Source organism: Rhinolophus sinicus, chromosome X (assembly GCF_036562045.2).
Source record: "Rhinolophus sinicus isolate RSC01 chromosome X, ASM3656204v1, whole genome shotgun sequence".
Taxonomy (NCBI): Eukaryota; Metazoa; Chordata; class Mammalia; order Chiroptera; family Rhinolophidae; genus Rhinolophus; species Rhinolophus sinicus.
The window spans coordinates 15,273,265-15,289,720 of record NC_133768.1 but is presented as its reverse complement, the minus strand read 5'-3'; the positions used below and the strand labels follow the sequence as shown (position 1 = coordinate 15,289,720).

The following is a 16,456-nucleotide window of genomic DNA, read 5'->3' as shown; positions in this document are numbered from 1 at the left end:
GTAATGGTAATAGAGTTGCGAAACTTTTTAATCTTAAAATGCTTTTAGCTGTTATAGCGCAAATACTTTGGATATGCCAGCTGTTTGAACTTTTTACTTTAGAATTTCTGTTGTGTGATTAATTTTTGAAATGGGAATTCAGGTAAAGAATTTTAACATTATACAGTTTAGCCCTGTACAATGTGAGTTATCTAAGTACCAAAAAATATTGAACTGGCTACATAAAAGGGTATGTAATTGCAAAATGCACTAACCCTTCTTTCCCCCACATTCGTATGTTTTTTGTGATAAAATATATAACATAAAATCTGCCATTTTAAGTATACAATTCAGTGGCATTAATTACATTCATAATGCTGTGCAGCCATCACCACTGTCTGCTAACTCTTAATGTTCATAAAATGTTTCTTGATAATTTGAATTTCACTCTTTTAGTTGTAGATTGATTTTATTTAAATTTACCATGTTGGTATTCAAATTTAACATAAATATGATATAAAATTACATTCTACATATTATATTTTAAATGAGAATAATAGTATTACATCTGTTAAATAAGGCATATTTGTCAATTTTGGGACTTGTTAATAATTTGGGTTTAATATTTTCTTCTGAGAAATGTATATATATGTTTAGTGTTGCTGTCAAATAGTCCAACTGTGGTTTTATAATATTTCTAACCATTAATGTTTCCTTAAATAGTCATATTTGTGAATCTTTCATGATTTTAGTAAAACTTATTTTTCAAAACGTGGATCAATAGAATGGAGTTGACAGCTGATTTCTTTTTAAGTTTTAGAGTTCAATATAATACCTCTGTAACCTCTGTCGCCCCCCAATTTTGACTGAGTACTTTAGAAGAGGTTTCTAATTTTGGTGTGTGTCACTCTAGGTGGTAGGAAATCCATCTCTTTGAAAACGTGAGTGTGATTGGAGTCATTTACCCTCTCGGACACCTCCCTCGTGTTGGATTGAGGTGCTGCTGCTCTTCCTGTCCTGGGTGGCAAGTTTCCTTGCAGCAGATCTTCGAGGCATTTGTCCCAGTCACAGGTGGCAGCCTGGCTGTTCCCAGGAAGTTAGTCATTGCTTTTCTCTTGAGAAGGGAGACTGAGGCAAGCCACGCCTTTTCCTTAATTTTGGGGTTGAGTGTCAGGAACGTGTGTTTCTCTTCTGTCAGCTCTGTGCTGAGCTTTGAGTGTTAGCTTCATTTGACTCCATTTTTACCTCTTTTTTAGATGATTTGGGGCTCCTGAGTGCTTACTTGACTGTCTGCCTCAGCCTGTGGTTTCTACATGCTCATTGAACCTGCTCCATTTCATCATTCTTTCCTTTGCCTCACTTTGCCCACTTCCTGCTGACCACCAGCCTCGCTTAATAGCAAATAGAAACCAGGCATCAAGCCTTCGTCTTAGGACAGGAGAAGTGTATCCTAGAAGGAGCCACAACCTGCTATAGGTCTCCAGTCTTGAGGGCGTAGGCTTTTTGTGTCATTTGAAGTGTAGCAGTTATAGTTAGGGTCCAATGCAGGTCATGGCCCTGCCCTCCTGTTACCTTTTACTGCCATCTGAGTGCGTTAGAGGTGGTCCCAACACACTGGATTTTTAAAAAATCAGTATCTACTAATCTTTTTTCTTAGGCCTACCCTTCTGGATGCTACTTTATGTGTCTTTGTATTGTAGCTATTTTGACATGGGATTCTCCAGCCTGGCTACTGTCGGTGCCTGCAAGCAAGCCACAGCCAGGCTTTTTATAGATTATGTTTGAGAGAGTGCCAAATCCTAACCGCTAGGCCACCAGGGAGCTGAGCTAGACTGTGTTTGAACAAGGCCCAACTCGGAGTATGGCAGGAAACCAGGTATCCTACTCTTAGCACCCTGCTTAATATTAACAGTGAGGCTCCATACTCTCCTAACCTTCAGGGAAAGGAAGGAGACATTGCAGCTGCTTTGTTTTTGTCACAGTCTGAACTAAGTAAAGACTTAGGTTTACTTGGCCTTAGCGCTGTGCCAGTAGGTTGGGCTATTCTGAAACCCCATTCCATGTATGTAGACTGACAGTTTAGTCCTGTTACTCCATTTCACCCCAGCCTTCAGGCCCGAAAGAAAAGAGGTGAAGGCCTGGACTCTTTGGTTTCTTCCAATGTTGCTTGCTTCCCCTTTCCCTTAGATTAGGGACACTGTTACTCAAATGGGGTCACTGGCTGCGAGGTACCATTTGCATCACTTTTCATCCCAAGCTTCAGCATTAGAAGGAACTTTGAAGACCTTGTCCTGGAGAGAAACCTGACTCTGAGTAGCATCTGTGCACTGCTTTGGCTTTTTGCCCGAATAAGAGTTCATTCTTTTCATTGTTCTTAGGCCACTACCTTGATTAATTAAGGGTGCATGACCAATGAATTAATTTAGGTGCCCTGGAACTTCTTTCCACACATCTCAAAGTCCACCAGGAAGGTTTAGCTTGATCTTGTGTGGACTCTACTCTCCTCCACCATGTTGAAATTTGTGGCTTGAAAGTGCTGTGATGCTCAGCTGTGGTGCAGTCTAGTTACGGTGCATCAGGCATGTGCTCCTGTCTCCAAGGCACAACAGCCTCAGGGAGGGGTGGGGGAGACACTCCAGGTGCCCCTTACCAAGACGATCGTGGCTTCCCTAAAACTGCATTGCTTTCCCAGATGCCGACAGAGTAGTAAGAGTCCCAAGCGGTATTAGGAAAGTACACAACTGAAATGCTTCCTCCTTCTTCATCATGCACTTGTCATATCGATTCCCTTTTATTGTGTTTCCTTTCTTTTGGATTCTGTGCTTGGGCTGGAAGATGAGGGTTTGGGAGGAATGTCTGGTATGCCTGGAATAAGGCTGGAGTTTTATTCACTGTCATTCACAAGTGCCCCCCTTAAATATCCCTTGTTCCTCACAGAATGTTTTTAGAAACTTGAGGGTCAGACTGTGTACCAGAATAGAACAAAGAACCTAGTAATAATTCACGACGCCACCTCTGGGAACACTGTCTCTGAAAAAACTTAGCAGCTGTGCATTTGGTCCGTAAGACATGGAGGTCTTGAGCATCGTAGATTCTCCCCACGGTCCTCGGTTGCCTGTCAGCTAGGCACCTACCAGAGCTCTGCCTGTGGATAGAAAGAGGAGAAAGGAGCAAGCATAAGGAAACTGCGGGAAGGAAGTTAGAGACAGGGATTCACGGCTTTTCGAGTTGAAAAAAACACACCTTGAAGTCTAGGAGTACAAAGATGAGAACAGCGACCATGATCAGGTGAAACAGCCAGAACCTGAAACCTGCTTTGTCCCGCGCTGCGGTGTGCCAGGGTGCAGAGCGAGGGCCATCGTCACCCGCAAGCACGTCTGAGCCGGAGCCTCCAGGTCCGCTACCTGCCTCTGACGGACTTCTCTGTCTTACCTGGTGGTTTCTCTTCTTCCATACATCCTCCAAAAATGTACGCATCACTAGCATCATATTCTTTAGTCTTTGTTTATTCCTTGTTCATACTCGCCTTGATTACCCTCACCTCTTCCCAGGGTTGCAGCCATCACCTCTGGTGATGTCTTCAGCCTGATGACTCCCCAGAGCCCCAGATTTCCCGATGCCTCCCAAACACCCTTACGTAGATGTGCTGAAGGCACCTCAAATTCAGCATGTTCAAAATCAAACTTGACCTGATGCGTGCTACAGCATGAGTGACCCTTAAAAACATCATGCCAAGTGACAGAAGCCAGTCACCCAATACCACATATTCTATCATTTCATCTATAGGAAGGAAATGTTCCGAATAAACCAAGCCATAGAGACAGAAAGTAGGGTAGTGTTTGCCAGGGACTGGGGGGTTAGGGGAAAATAGGGGGTTTGTGTAACTGCTAATGGGTATGGGTTTTGGGGGGAGGAGGTGAGAAAAATATTCTAAAACTGATTATGGTGACTGTGAATACACTAAAAAACAGTTGAATTGTACACTTTAAATGGGTGAACTGGACAGTATGTGAATTACATCTCAGTAATGCTGTTAAAAATCCAATCAGATTTGTTCTCCCCAGGCCACTGGTTTCTCCTCATGGTCCATGACTCCTGTAGCTAGCCAGCCAAACCAGGAACTTGTCCTGTTAATCCTCGTAGTTTTTCCACCTTCAACCATTCCAAGTCTTCTTATAGTTGTCACTCATTCATTACTTCATTCGATTCGTTCATTTTTAAGGGCTGCATATTATTCCACCTTGTGGTTGTATTATTTATTTCAGTGCTTTTCAAACTTTTATTGCTTACATACCCTAGAATTTTGAAAAAATATTAACCTGGTTATACCTTTTAGTTTGGTAGCTATTATTTTTTATCATAAGTTTAAATTGTTTTACAGGATACAATTTCTGGCATATAAATACTGAGTCTTTAATAAAACTGTTACACCATTCTTTTAAATCTCTTCAGTGGAACCTGCACACCACAGGAATTTGATAATATCATTCATTTTTTTAAAAAGTACAAACAAGTTCTTTTAACAGTGAGAAATTTTAGATCATTCGTTTGCCTTGAATTTGGATTTCATTTCATTTTCCCTGTAGACTTTTCTTTGAAAGTCTTGTATTGATCACCAAGTCAAATTTGACACATAATATTAATAGATTTCTGTGACTATTAGGTGTTAAATATTTCCTCTGGATTGCGTTAACATTATAGTTGATCAAAATATCAAATACATTACAGATTTTATTAAGTATCATTAAACAAAAGAAGTTTTATTAGAAATGCATTTCTCTTTTCAATTAGTTCATGTATTCAGAGATAAATGTTACTGCTACTACAATAACAGTGTTTAAGTATCCATTCTAATTCTATTTTTTCTTTTTATAAATGTAAGTCCTGAGAAATATTGTTTATATGATTATATAGATGGGGAATCAAAGCACTTTTATTATAGCAGTGCCACTTGGTTCTTTGGACTCATTAGGAATTACAGGCCAGAAAAATCACTTAATGATCTACCGTGTTTCCCCGAAAATAAGACCTAGCAAGACAATCAGCTCTAATGCATCTTTTGGAGCAAAAATTAATATAAGACCCGATATTATATAATGTAACATATTTATAATATAATATAATACCTGGTCTTATAATAAAATAAGACTAGGTCTTATGTTAATTTTTGCTCCAAAAGACATATTAGAGCTGATTGTCCAGCTATGTCTTATTTTCAGGGAAACACAGTATCATGAAAAAGTATTTTGAGTGTTTCTCTGACAGCTCGATTTTGTACTCTATTTTATTAAAAAGCACAGAATTGGAAACCATCGGACCTGCAGAAGTATGCTGTTTATTACTAGCTGCTAGGGTGCGTTCATTTTCTTCACACTACCACCAATATTTCCAACTGCCCCTCTTTTGGGGGTCCGCAGGTAATACAAAGTAGTCAGATCCGGGATGAGAAGGTGTGTCTTTCTTGTGGGAGGTGGGGAACCAGCCTTAATCAGTTGTGCAAGCAGGTTAATTTTGGAAAGCAAGCATTGGGAATTTGAGGATCTGGAAATTTAATTCCCTCCAAACGATCTGTACCCACATACTCCTTGGCAAGTCTTCATATCCTCCTAAGGACATGCATACCCCAGGTGGACGATTGCTGACTTACTTAACCAAGCCTCTGTTGGTGGCTTCAGGATCGCTTACAGGTTTCATTCTTTTCAGTAACAGCGCAGGCATAGTGGTGCTCTGATACCCGTGACAGTGCCCCGGTGACTCATTTCTGCTCTCCCCAAAGTACATGAAAGGGCCTGTTGACCTGCACCCGAGCCAACACTCCAATTATCAGACTTGATTATTTGATGTCAATCTAATAGCAGAAAATAGTTCTCATTGCCTTCCTTTGATTATTAATGATGTGAGCATACTTTTTATGTGTCTCTCAATTTCCTTATTTCTCTGCTTTGCCAATGCTCCTGTTGAGGGGTGGTTCTTTTACTTACTGATTTGTAAGAGCTACTGATTTACTGAGGGTCTTAACCTGTCATATATTTTGCCGGTATTTATTTTATGTTTGTCAGCTGTTTATGGTGGCTTTTACATTACAGAACTCGTAAATCTTTGGAAATCTGTCAACTTTGTCTATACAGCTTCTGGAATTCATATCATGCTTAAGCTTATAAAAATTCCTTATGGTTATTTTTGTAACCATAAAGGTTAAATTTATTGTTATAAAATTTTAAACATATAAATACTCTGTTTGGCATTTATTTTTATGGTACACTGTGAGGCTGGGATCTAATTTTTCTCCCCAATGGTTAGTCAGTTTTTCTAACATCGTTTCTTGAATAATTTATCCTTTTCCCACTGATTAAACATGCCTCCTTTACTGTATGCTGCATTCTTACGTATTTCTGGTCTGTTTTTGGACTCTTTGGAGCCTCTAACTTGTTTCCTGGGCTCCTGAGATTTGCTTATTCCATCCCTTCACTACTAGCAGTTACTGTCCCGAAACAGATTGAATCATATCACTCTTGTGCACACACCTTCCGAGGATTCTGTTGCCTGTGAAAAAAGAGACTAGATTTGTTAGCCAGGTCCAGCCCTAAGCTACCTCCCTAACTACGTTTTTCTCCACGGCCCTCTGCTTTTTGGAGCATAACATAAGTTTTCCTGTGTTTGTATCTTTGTTCCTGCTATTCTCTTGGCTAGAAATAGCCTCCTGATCCATTCTTTTATTAAAACCCTGCTTTCCTTTTAAGACCCACTGTAAAGCCTTACCAAACACCTTCTTTTGCTCTTGTTTCATTTGGTCTCTGCCTGTTGCTGTTTACCTTACTATTTCCCCAAATAGATGGTCAACTCCTTGAGGATAGAGGGTACCTCATTAGTTTTCATACATTTCCCTGTTGCCTTTCATGTAGTTTGTCTTTAGAAAATGCTTGTTGAATGAATGTAATCGAATCGCGTGTGTGTGTGTGTGTGTGTGTGTGTGTGTGTGTGTATGTGTGTGTGTTATGCCCGGAAAAAGTCCAGAGAGAGAGAGAGAGAGAGAGAGAGTTACGCCCGGAAAAAGTCCAGAGAGATTGAGAGGGAGCGGGGGGGGGGGGGAGAGAGAGAGAGAGAGAGAGAGAGTGAGTGTGTGTGTGTTATGCCCGGAAAAAGTCCAGAGAGAGAGAGAGAGAATGTGTGTGTGTGTGTGTGTGTGCACGCGCGCGCGTGTTATGCCCAGGCAAAGTCCAGAGGACATCAGGTACAAGTTTCCAAGAGTCCTCTCCCAGTGGAGCCACACAGGATATGCTTAATTCCCCCAGCAATGAGCTGTGACAACACGTGAAATATTGCCAACCAGGGAAGCTCATTAGAGACTTAGTGCGTATGATTTTTATTGGGGGCTGGTCACATAGGCACCCATGCCAGGCCCAGACCCAAATTCCAGACTCTCAGAGGAAAGCAGGTGTTCTGCATAGACTATATTGTTTGCACAGTTTAGACCCTCGTCAGTGGTGGGAACCCTCCCCAAATCTAAGTTCCCAGACACTAGCCAACGGCCAACCTTGTAAATGGGCGTTTCAAAGGACAGCAGTCAGGTTTGCTATATTAACTCTTTTCTGTAGTGCCATATTTTTGAAGAGCTTAATTTCACAGATGGTTAATGCCTAAAGAGAGAAGGAAAAGATCAGTATGTTAGGAATGGTCAGGGACTATATGCTGTGTACTTGAATTTCTCCTCTCTTCACAGAAGAGATAGGTTGTGAGCTGTGTCATGGAGAAGAACTGGACATGGAAGGGGCTACAGGCAAAGATCATGTTTGGCAGTAGAATGCAGAGTTGGGTAGAGACAAGGGTTTAAAAATTATATAGGGCCTCACAAGCTGGGCAGAATATCGAGGATGTGATGTGGAAGTGATGGGACATCTTCCTGGACTGAGAAGGAGAAAGTGATACTTGAGGGTAGGCAGGGTTCTGGGGAGGAGATGCCAAGTAGGAAGACCAATAAAGGGACATTTGCAAGGAAACGAGTGTCGAGTTAATGAAAGCCTACATGAGGGTGGTGCTTGTATATCTCGTTCAGCATTCTGCTTAATTAGGTTTTCAAATAATTGGAAGATCCAAGAGATGGTATAGAAGAAGTTGTGTCAAGGGTGAACGTGTTTCGAAATAGTCATACATTTTTACAAACAAGGTATTTCAGTTGTAAAAATTTTTAAGAATTATTGTAGTTAGAATTTCCTCTTAAAATTGTTAGTAGGCAACAAATATTTTAAGATCAATGTATATGATTTTTATGTTATAGAATGAGTAAAGAAATAGAATACAATGAAGTCTACCTCTATTTAAAGGAATGATGTTGACAAAATATATATGCATGTATTTTGAATATCTTACTAAGCAAAATAGGAAGAATAAGAACTTTCTATCAGAACTGTTTTTGTTTGGAATTGAATGTTTCCACACCAATATAAATGCCAAAAAAATAAATCAACTTCTACATTTCTTTCAGTTTTAATAATGTAAGAGCCTAGTAAAAGGTAAGGATATATGTGTACTGTCCCAGAAAAACATGTCATTCTACCATTTTTGCTCTTTTATTAGTTGCATGTTTATTAGTCCAATGTGGTTGGTAATTTAATATTTTGCATAGCATCACAGTAGAGAATCCACGTTCATTACCCTTTAATCATAGTCTTACTATTCTTGTGAATTTCTGTGTTTATTGAAGCCTGACATCTTTTTGTGTTGTTGGTAACCATCCAAAAGCAAGAAAGCTTCCTCCACCCCAATGACTTTCTCTGCCGTTATCAACCAGCTAGAAGAATCCATATAGTTTTAGAATTAGATATCATATGATGGCAAAGATAAAATACCAGCTTGAAGTTGTGTGTGTGTCACATCAGGCTCCCATACTTGAGGGACAAAAATTTAAGAGCCTTGATTTTTTTTGCCAGGGATGTCCTCAGTGAAACTCACCCAATAGCAGAATGCCATTTTCACTACCTTACTAATACCAGTGTATTGAGTGTCATATATTTTCTTTGTCCTACTGACATAATTTGATAGCCGTTTGGATGTGTGCTGTTGTTACTTGTGTCTTTGAGGTTCCATATATCTTTGTGGAGATCTTGAGTGCAAGTAGGACAATGTAAATTAAAATAATTTGAAAGGTGGTATGAACAAACCTAGCTCAGATGTTAAACCTGATGTTTCTCTTGAAGTTTGTATTCTTTTGTTTTCTTTCAATAGGAATATACAAACATTGCCACAGCAATCTAATCGGGGATTGTTACAAATGGAAACGACACTACAGGATATTTGGGAGCATCTCTTTGTCAGGAGTTAGAATTGGCACTAAAGCACTAATTGTAACTTTCTTGATAAAATAAATTTATTTTTCTGTAGTGGAATGCTGCAACTTTTTTACACTTCATTGCTTTTAAATTACAGTATTCAATTGAAAAGTTGTATTAAACTACAGTTTCTTTTGCAAAAAGTTTCAAAAGGGCATTATTTGTTGAATTTTCTCTGAGCATGATTTCATAGGGAACTTAACTGAGTTACATCCAAACATTTATATGTTGAAAGTTTTGCTTATGTAATAAAAACAAAAGTATCTGAATTGTATAGTGTCTGTACATGACATAACTTTAAACAGTGGCCTTACGGTAGCAAGTTTTATACTAGGTTTTTCTTTTTCTGATGACACTTTGGCTTATAACTTGAAGTTTTCTTAAGTTTCTGGAGATCAAGGCCTATATAATTCATACATTTCATATTGTGACATAAGAAAGCAAGAGAAAAGGTGCTTCAAATATTCCATCAGGTAGTTATGAGTGCACTGAATTTTTAGTAATTGTTTCATTCATTTTTTTCCCACAACTATTTGCTCTTTCCCAATTTCAAAATGCTATTGTGGAAAATACGTGAAGATTTTGTAATCTATATTCCATCTTACCTTCCCTCAGGGCAAGCTTGTGCATATCATATTTTTAAAGGCTTTTTAAAAATTTGACAAAATCTCATATTTGGAAATTGTACTTTACTACTACAGCGTTACACATTTTGCAAGCACATATTATAAAGTGTTTAAGTTCAGTTGTATTGAGTACCTATTATGTATAAGGTAGACGTGATGGGATTTTAAATGATATTTTAGGCTTCAGTACCTTATTTCTTTGTTTTCTGTGTTCTGCTTAATTGTACATGTACATTGCCAATAAAGTTTTTGTGAAATGTTTATTTGTAATAAACTATTGTTGCTCCTTATGCTTAAAGAAGTTACTTGCTATTCTCTGAGAACATTATTGTAATTTTGTATGAGAATTACAGCCCTAAGTAGGACCTGTTGATGTTTAAAACACTGTTCTGTACTTTCTAAACAGAACTTTCTAAATCAAAGACAGAACTTTCTAAATCAAAATCTGGTAAAAACTTGATTTTTTCATAAATGGATTATGAAAAATCTTACTAAAACACTTAATTTTTTTTACATATCTTTGAAAGATAGGGCAGCCTTTTCCTTAATGGGTCAGCAATAAAGGGGGGTGAGAACACTTAATGCATTAAAATCAGGTAATACATTTAGATAGATGGCCTGTCTTATGTTGTGTGCCATCTCTGTAGGTCAGGTTTTCCAAACATTTAATATTCCACTTACGGGAAGAAAGGCCTGTATGCACACAGTAGTGGGACAACTTTATATTTTATTACGTATGCATAACATCTGTCTTAAATTTTAAAATAATTTATTTCATTTATTCCCATATTCTGGGGGATAGTTATGAGCCTCACATATTTAACCATTTAGTTAACACATATTTATTACACATGTTCTGTGCTAAAATTACAGCAGTGAACAAGAAAACAAGACACATGGAGCGTGCTTTTGTGGTGCAGTCTGATAGGGAAAACAGACATTAAGCATAGAAATGGTTCTTTAACTATTTTTATTGTAGCACTTCAGGATAAGATGGTCAATTCCATATTAATCATTCTACAACTGATTTCCAATTTAGGCGTATTTGGATATACTTTTGGCAGTGTCTCAAAATACAAAGCATGTTATTTCAAAAATACCTCTTTGTAGTATGGGTGTATTCAGAAAACATTGAGTGTGTAAGATCTAAAGCCTAAAAAGAAAGGCTTACTCATTTAGTGTACAAAATAAGGACAGGGACCATGGTGTCTTATCTTGTTTACCGTAGTATTGCATCCTACTGACACACAGTAGGAACTCATTAATTATTAGTTGAATAAATGAGTGACGAGTGTAATACGCTTATTAGGAACTACATATCTCATTTTCATGTGGAGGTTGAACAAAAGATTATATCTAGAGTATTCCATTTTCTTCAGCACATTTACTTTCTGCATTCCCATATTCCGGTTCAGGCCTTTAATCTCCCCTTTTTATGTTTTGGTTGCCACAAATTGTCCCTGTTGATGGTGGTCGAATAGCCTCCTTTGGTATTTGTTGTAGTGCAGGTCGTGTATTAGAAAATTCCCTCAGCTTCTGTATGTCTGGAAAGGTCTTTATTCCTCCTTCATATCTAAAGGATATCTTTGCTGGATATATTATTCTTGGCTCATAATTTCTCTTTCAATAGTTTGAAAATATGGTTCCACTCCCTCCTGGCTTGTAGAATCTGCTGAAAAATCTGATGATAATCTAATGGGCTTTCTTTTGTAGGTAACCCTCTTTTTTCCCTGGCTGCCTTGAGGTTTCTTTCTTGTCATTGATTTTATACAGCTTCAATTCAATGTGCCTTGGGGATGGCCTGTTGGGGTTGAGGTATTTAGGTGTTCTATTTGCTTCTTGGATTCGAGGATCCAGTTCTGTCCACAAGTTTCGGAAGGTCTCATCGACAATTTGTTTGAATATGTTCTGTTCCCTTCTTTCTTTCTTCTCCTTCTGGTATGCCCATTATTCTTATATTGCTCTTTCTGATGGAGTCAGAAAGTTCTTGTAGAGTTCTTTCATTTCTTTTAAGTCTCAAGTCTCTTTCTTCTTCCATCTGTGTAATTTCCAGGTTTCTATCTTCGATGTCACTGATTCTTTCCTCCATCTGGTCAACTCTACTACCTAAGCTGGCTATTTCATTCTTAATTTCTTCTATTGAGTTCTTAATCTCCAGAAATTCTATTTGGTTCTTTTTTAAAATTTCAATCTCTTTCGTAAAATGCTCATGTTCTTTGATTGTGTTTCTGAGTTCATTAAACTGCCTTTCTTTCATCTCGTTGAGTTTTTTCAGAACTGCAATCTTGAATTCTCTGTCATTTAAGTCACATATTTCCATATCTTCAAGTTCCTTTTCTGGAGACTTTTCACTTTCTTTCTGAGCTGTCTTGTTGCCTTGGTTATCCATGGCAATGACTGATTTATTATTTCTCTTCCTAGACATCTACAGGAGTGGCCTTTGCAACAGGTTGATGGGAAGAGGTCTTTCTTTTGTTTTCCTGTACTTGTTGGTAGAATGTTTTATTTTCTCTCTGACTGCAGCCTTTTTTTCTCTCTCACACATGGTAGTGCTATGTTTTCTCTGCACTATTCCAGCTTCTCACACAATGGGGGGATTCCCTGGGAGACGGGCTTGTCCTCTGTTAATAGTTCACCTGGGTCACAGGGCACAGTGTCCGTGTGGGTATGCGGAGAGCTTTTGATTTAGCAGTTCTGTTTACTCCTGCAGGGACCTGCCCAGATAGGTGGGGCCAGGGGTGGGGTGAGTTGTGAGAGGTGGCCCAGAGCAGTGGTGGCGACCACCACCACAGCTGGTCCTGCTTCCACAGCTCCCTCCCCTTTACCGGAACTAGTTGGGCTGTGAATCTGTGTCTGTGGTCCACAGTTCTCAGAACAGCAAATATTCTGTTCTTTTGATCTGACACTGCTACTGTTCCGCTTCTAGCATCGGGCAGATGGGGACGGGGCGAGCTCTGGGAGGGGAGGGAGGGGGCGGCTAGTCTCAGTGCCTAAGGCTCCGTTCTCTGCTCGGCAGTGAGGGCTTAAACCACCGTTTTCAGCCTTTTTCCCTCAGTCTTTTCTCCGAGGTCTCTGCCGTGAGTGTTGGGTTCAGCCGTGTTATATGCTGTCCCCTCAGCCCTGTGGGCCATAAGCGGAGCCCTAGCAGTCTGAGTTCTTCCCTCTCCCGCAGCTGCGGTAGTTCCGGGAAGCAGCGAGCTCGGAGCACTGAGCTAGGTCTGTGTCCTGTGGCCGTGTGGCTCAGTCTCCGCACTTCTCCCTTCCCTCCTCCCCCTGCTCGCGCGATTCGCCCACCTTTAGGTGAGTTCAGTAGTGGTCTCTTCGTCTTGACTGTCTGCTGTGCAGGGAGTCCTTTGTGGAGTTTTTGTTGTTCTATTTGTTGTAAATTCCAGGGGAGCTTTATAGAGGCTCACCTCACGCCGCCATTTTGATGACGTCTTGAACAAAAGATTATCCGTAGCATTTTTTATTATCTGGAAAGAATTTGAATTTGCTAATGCATAAGACTTTAGAAGAGAAGTTGTTTCGCTAAGTCACATCCCATTGCTTTCTCCCCTTCCTGTTCTGTGTAGTAGGCCCTTCCCTGACACTGGGAAGACAAAGATAAGACACAGATCCTGCTCTGAGAAACTTCAACTGTTGGGGAAGAGATTCACAAAAACAAAGACTTGCAGTATAGAGTGTAAGTACTATACTGGAAATGCACACAAAAGGTTGAGAGAAATGTTGGTATTCCTGGTTGAGTGTCCCCTGATCACCTTTCTTACTGGTTTCACAAGCCTCAAAAGGCACTGTTCTGTTGGTGGTTTTGCTGGTTTTAAAATTTGATGGATTGGGGAAAACTGGATAAAGCATACACGGGCGGGGGGGGATCTGTCATTATTTCTTACAGCTGCATGTAAATCTATAATTATCTCAATAAAGTTTCAATTAAAAAATAATCTTATCGCAGAGAAAACTAGGTATTTTGGAGGATACATTTTTTTCTATTGGAAAAAACTCATTTTTACATTATAATAATTTATGTAGATGCATACCATGGACCATATTTTACCCAATAAATCCTACATCTTTGAGTAGCTTCTGAAAAAAAGATGCAGACACTTCCAGGCACAAGCAGGAAAAGTAAAGCTGGATCAGAAACTCCTCCATTATCTAGCCAATTCAATATCCAGCAGCCACAAATTTGCCAGCAGCAACCAGTCAAGTAAGGCGGGGTGAGAAAATGGCAATTCACCGGGTATAATGTGACCAAGTCCTCCCCACCCCCCAGGGAGCACTAAGTAGAGAAACAGTATTGACAACATCTGCCATGGGCCCCAGTACGGACATGGACTGATGGGATGACCAGGCCATGGGAGGAGAGTCAAGGAACACCCTTTGGAAATTCCGTTCTTTGCTACCATCTCAGGACCTTCGTGAAGTGGAAGATTTCCCAGGACAAGGCACTTCCTAGGTCTCAGTGCCACCTATGGAAGCCAAAGCCCGAAGGGTAAGATACACCTTTGATTGGGTCCAGTGAACCTGTTCTGGACATTTAATGGGCACCCAGAAGAGGGGGGACCAGGTTTCCCCATGAAGTTCCAATAAAAGGAATGGTTATGAGCCCTTGAGTCCATTAAAACACAGAACTAAGATTTTAGAACTAGGAAATTGTAGTTGTAGAATAGAATAGAAATGTAATTAACCTTGGCAAAGAAAAGTCCACATACATTGGTCAGTTGGTACTTGAAGGAGGGAAAGTAGAGCAAAGACAGCTAACTGCCTCATCTTTTATGGCCAAGTGTCATGTCAAGTTTTAATATCTAAGACTGTTATATAATACAGGAAAACACCTAGTGACCAACCTTAAGTTTTTCAGTCTTTTTTCTTGAGCTTTGCGCAGTGGTTTGCAAACTGGTCTCCAACCAGCAGCACCTGGGAGCTTAGAAGTACAGATTCCAGGCCCCACCCTAGATCTGCTGAACCCAAAGCTGGGGGGGGGGGGCAGCCATTGTTTTTAACAAGCCCTCCAGAGGATTCTGATGTAAGCTCAAGTTTGAGAATCACTGGCTTACTGAGCTCTTTTAGGAAACAATAGCCCTTAGATGAAGAAACATCTGAAGGTCAGCAGCCCCTTCAGTTTTATTTCTAATTTTTTTCTTTAGCATTCAGATAAAACTAAAACTTTTAAAAATAAAAGGTTTAGTGATTCCCACCATCAATCCTGTCTGTACATATGAATAGAGAGGTCTGGAAACATGCCCACGTGCTCTTAAGGTGATTTTTTAAGTTGTGGGAGTATACGTGACTTTCTGTATCAGTAGAATATAACGAACGTTGTATCGTTTTTATACAGATAAAGTCATTTTTTTAAATGTAAGGATAGTTCACCCTATCCATTGTATATCTGTTAACTAAAATCCATGTAAACAAGCTTTACCTCCAAGGACTGCCTACTTCACCTTAGTCCAGAGGGGTTTTACTCCCTGCCATTCCTCCTCCCGCATCATAAAATGTGGGTAACCTTAATTTATGTGTTGGGTTGACTTTTTAATAAAAAAGTGTTGATTTATAATATTTAACATAATTACACATAATTTAAATTCATTTTACTGCTGTTCTTTTTTAAAAACTGACAAAAAGTACACAAAATATGTAAAAGGAAGAAAAATTTGTAACCACACTGCTCAGAGTGTAAACATTTTAGTGTTTTTCATTAGTCTTTTTCTGAGCTTTCTTTGGTAGTTGAGATAATGTTTTATATATGTATATTCAGTCTTTGTGGTTGTCACATGTTTAAAACATGTTTGCAGTTTGAATGACATTCAAGTTTACGTGTTTTAAAAGACAAGGAGTAGAATCCCATTCCCAGAAAGCTAAAAATGTCTTAGGGCATGAAAAAATGCTCAATGCAATCAGAGAAATGCAAATAAAAACCACAGTGATGTACCAACTCATACCTGTCAGAATGGCCATCATCAATAAATCAACAAACAAGTGCTGGCAAGGTTGTGGAGAAAAGGGAACCCTAGTGCACTGTTGGTGAGATTGCAAATTGGTGCACCCACTATGGAAAACAGTATGGAGATATCTCAGAAAACTGAAAATGGAACTACCTTATGACCCTGCTATTCACAATAGCCAAAACTTGGAAACAACCGAAATGCCCATCGGTGGATGACTGGATTAAGAAACTAGGGTACATTTATACAATGGAGTATTATGCAGCTATAAAGAAGAAAGAAATCTTACCATTTGCAACAACATGGATGGACCTAGAGAACATTATGGTAAGTGAAATAAGTCAGACAAAGAAAGACAAATACCATATGACCTCACTTATATGTGGAATCTAAAGAATAGAATAAATGAGCAAACTAATCAAGCAGTCTTGGAGATACAGAGAAAAAACAGGGTTGCTAGATTGGAGGCGGGTGGGGATGAGGGAGAAGGTGAGGGAATTAGAAAGCACAAATTGGTAACCACAAGATGGCCATGGGGATATGAAAGTCAGTTTGGGAAATATAATCAATAATGTAAAGA

General features: G+C 39.4%; 1 protein-coding gene across 12 annotated transcripts in view; it reads left to right on the top strand.

The window, feature by feature from the left end:
* BCLAF3 (BCLAF1 and THRAP3 family member 3) overlaps positions 1-15,392 on the top strand; it is a 57,712-nt gene extending 42,320 nt beyond the window's left edge. For 5 of the 12 annotated variants that reach the window (XM_019755426.2, XM_074324265.1, XM_019755424.2 and 2 more), the window contains one exon: positions 9,202-10,192. In XM_019755426.2, the coding sequence (XP_019610985.2) occupies positions 9,202-9,231 (30 nt within the window). In that variant the 3' untranslated portion in view covers positions 9,232-10,192. Of the gene's footprint in view, positions 1-892; positions 10,193-13,503; positions 13,769-14,204 lie in introns of those variants that run through there. The other 7 variants (XM_074324264.1, XM_019755421.2, XM_074324266.1 and 4 more) reach the window with 5 other exon arrangements.
* Positions 15,393-16,456: the final 1,064 nt, after the last annotated feature.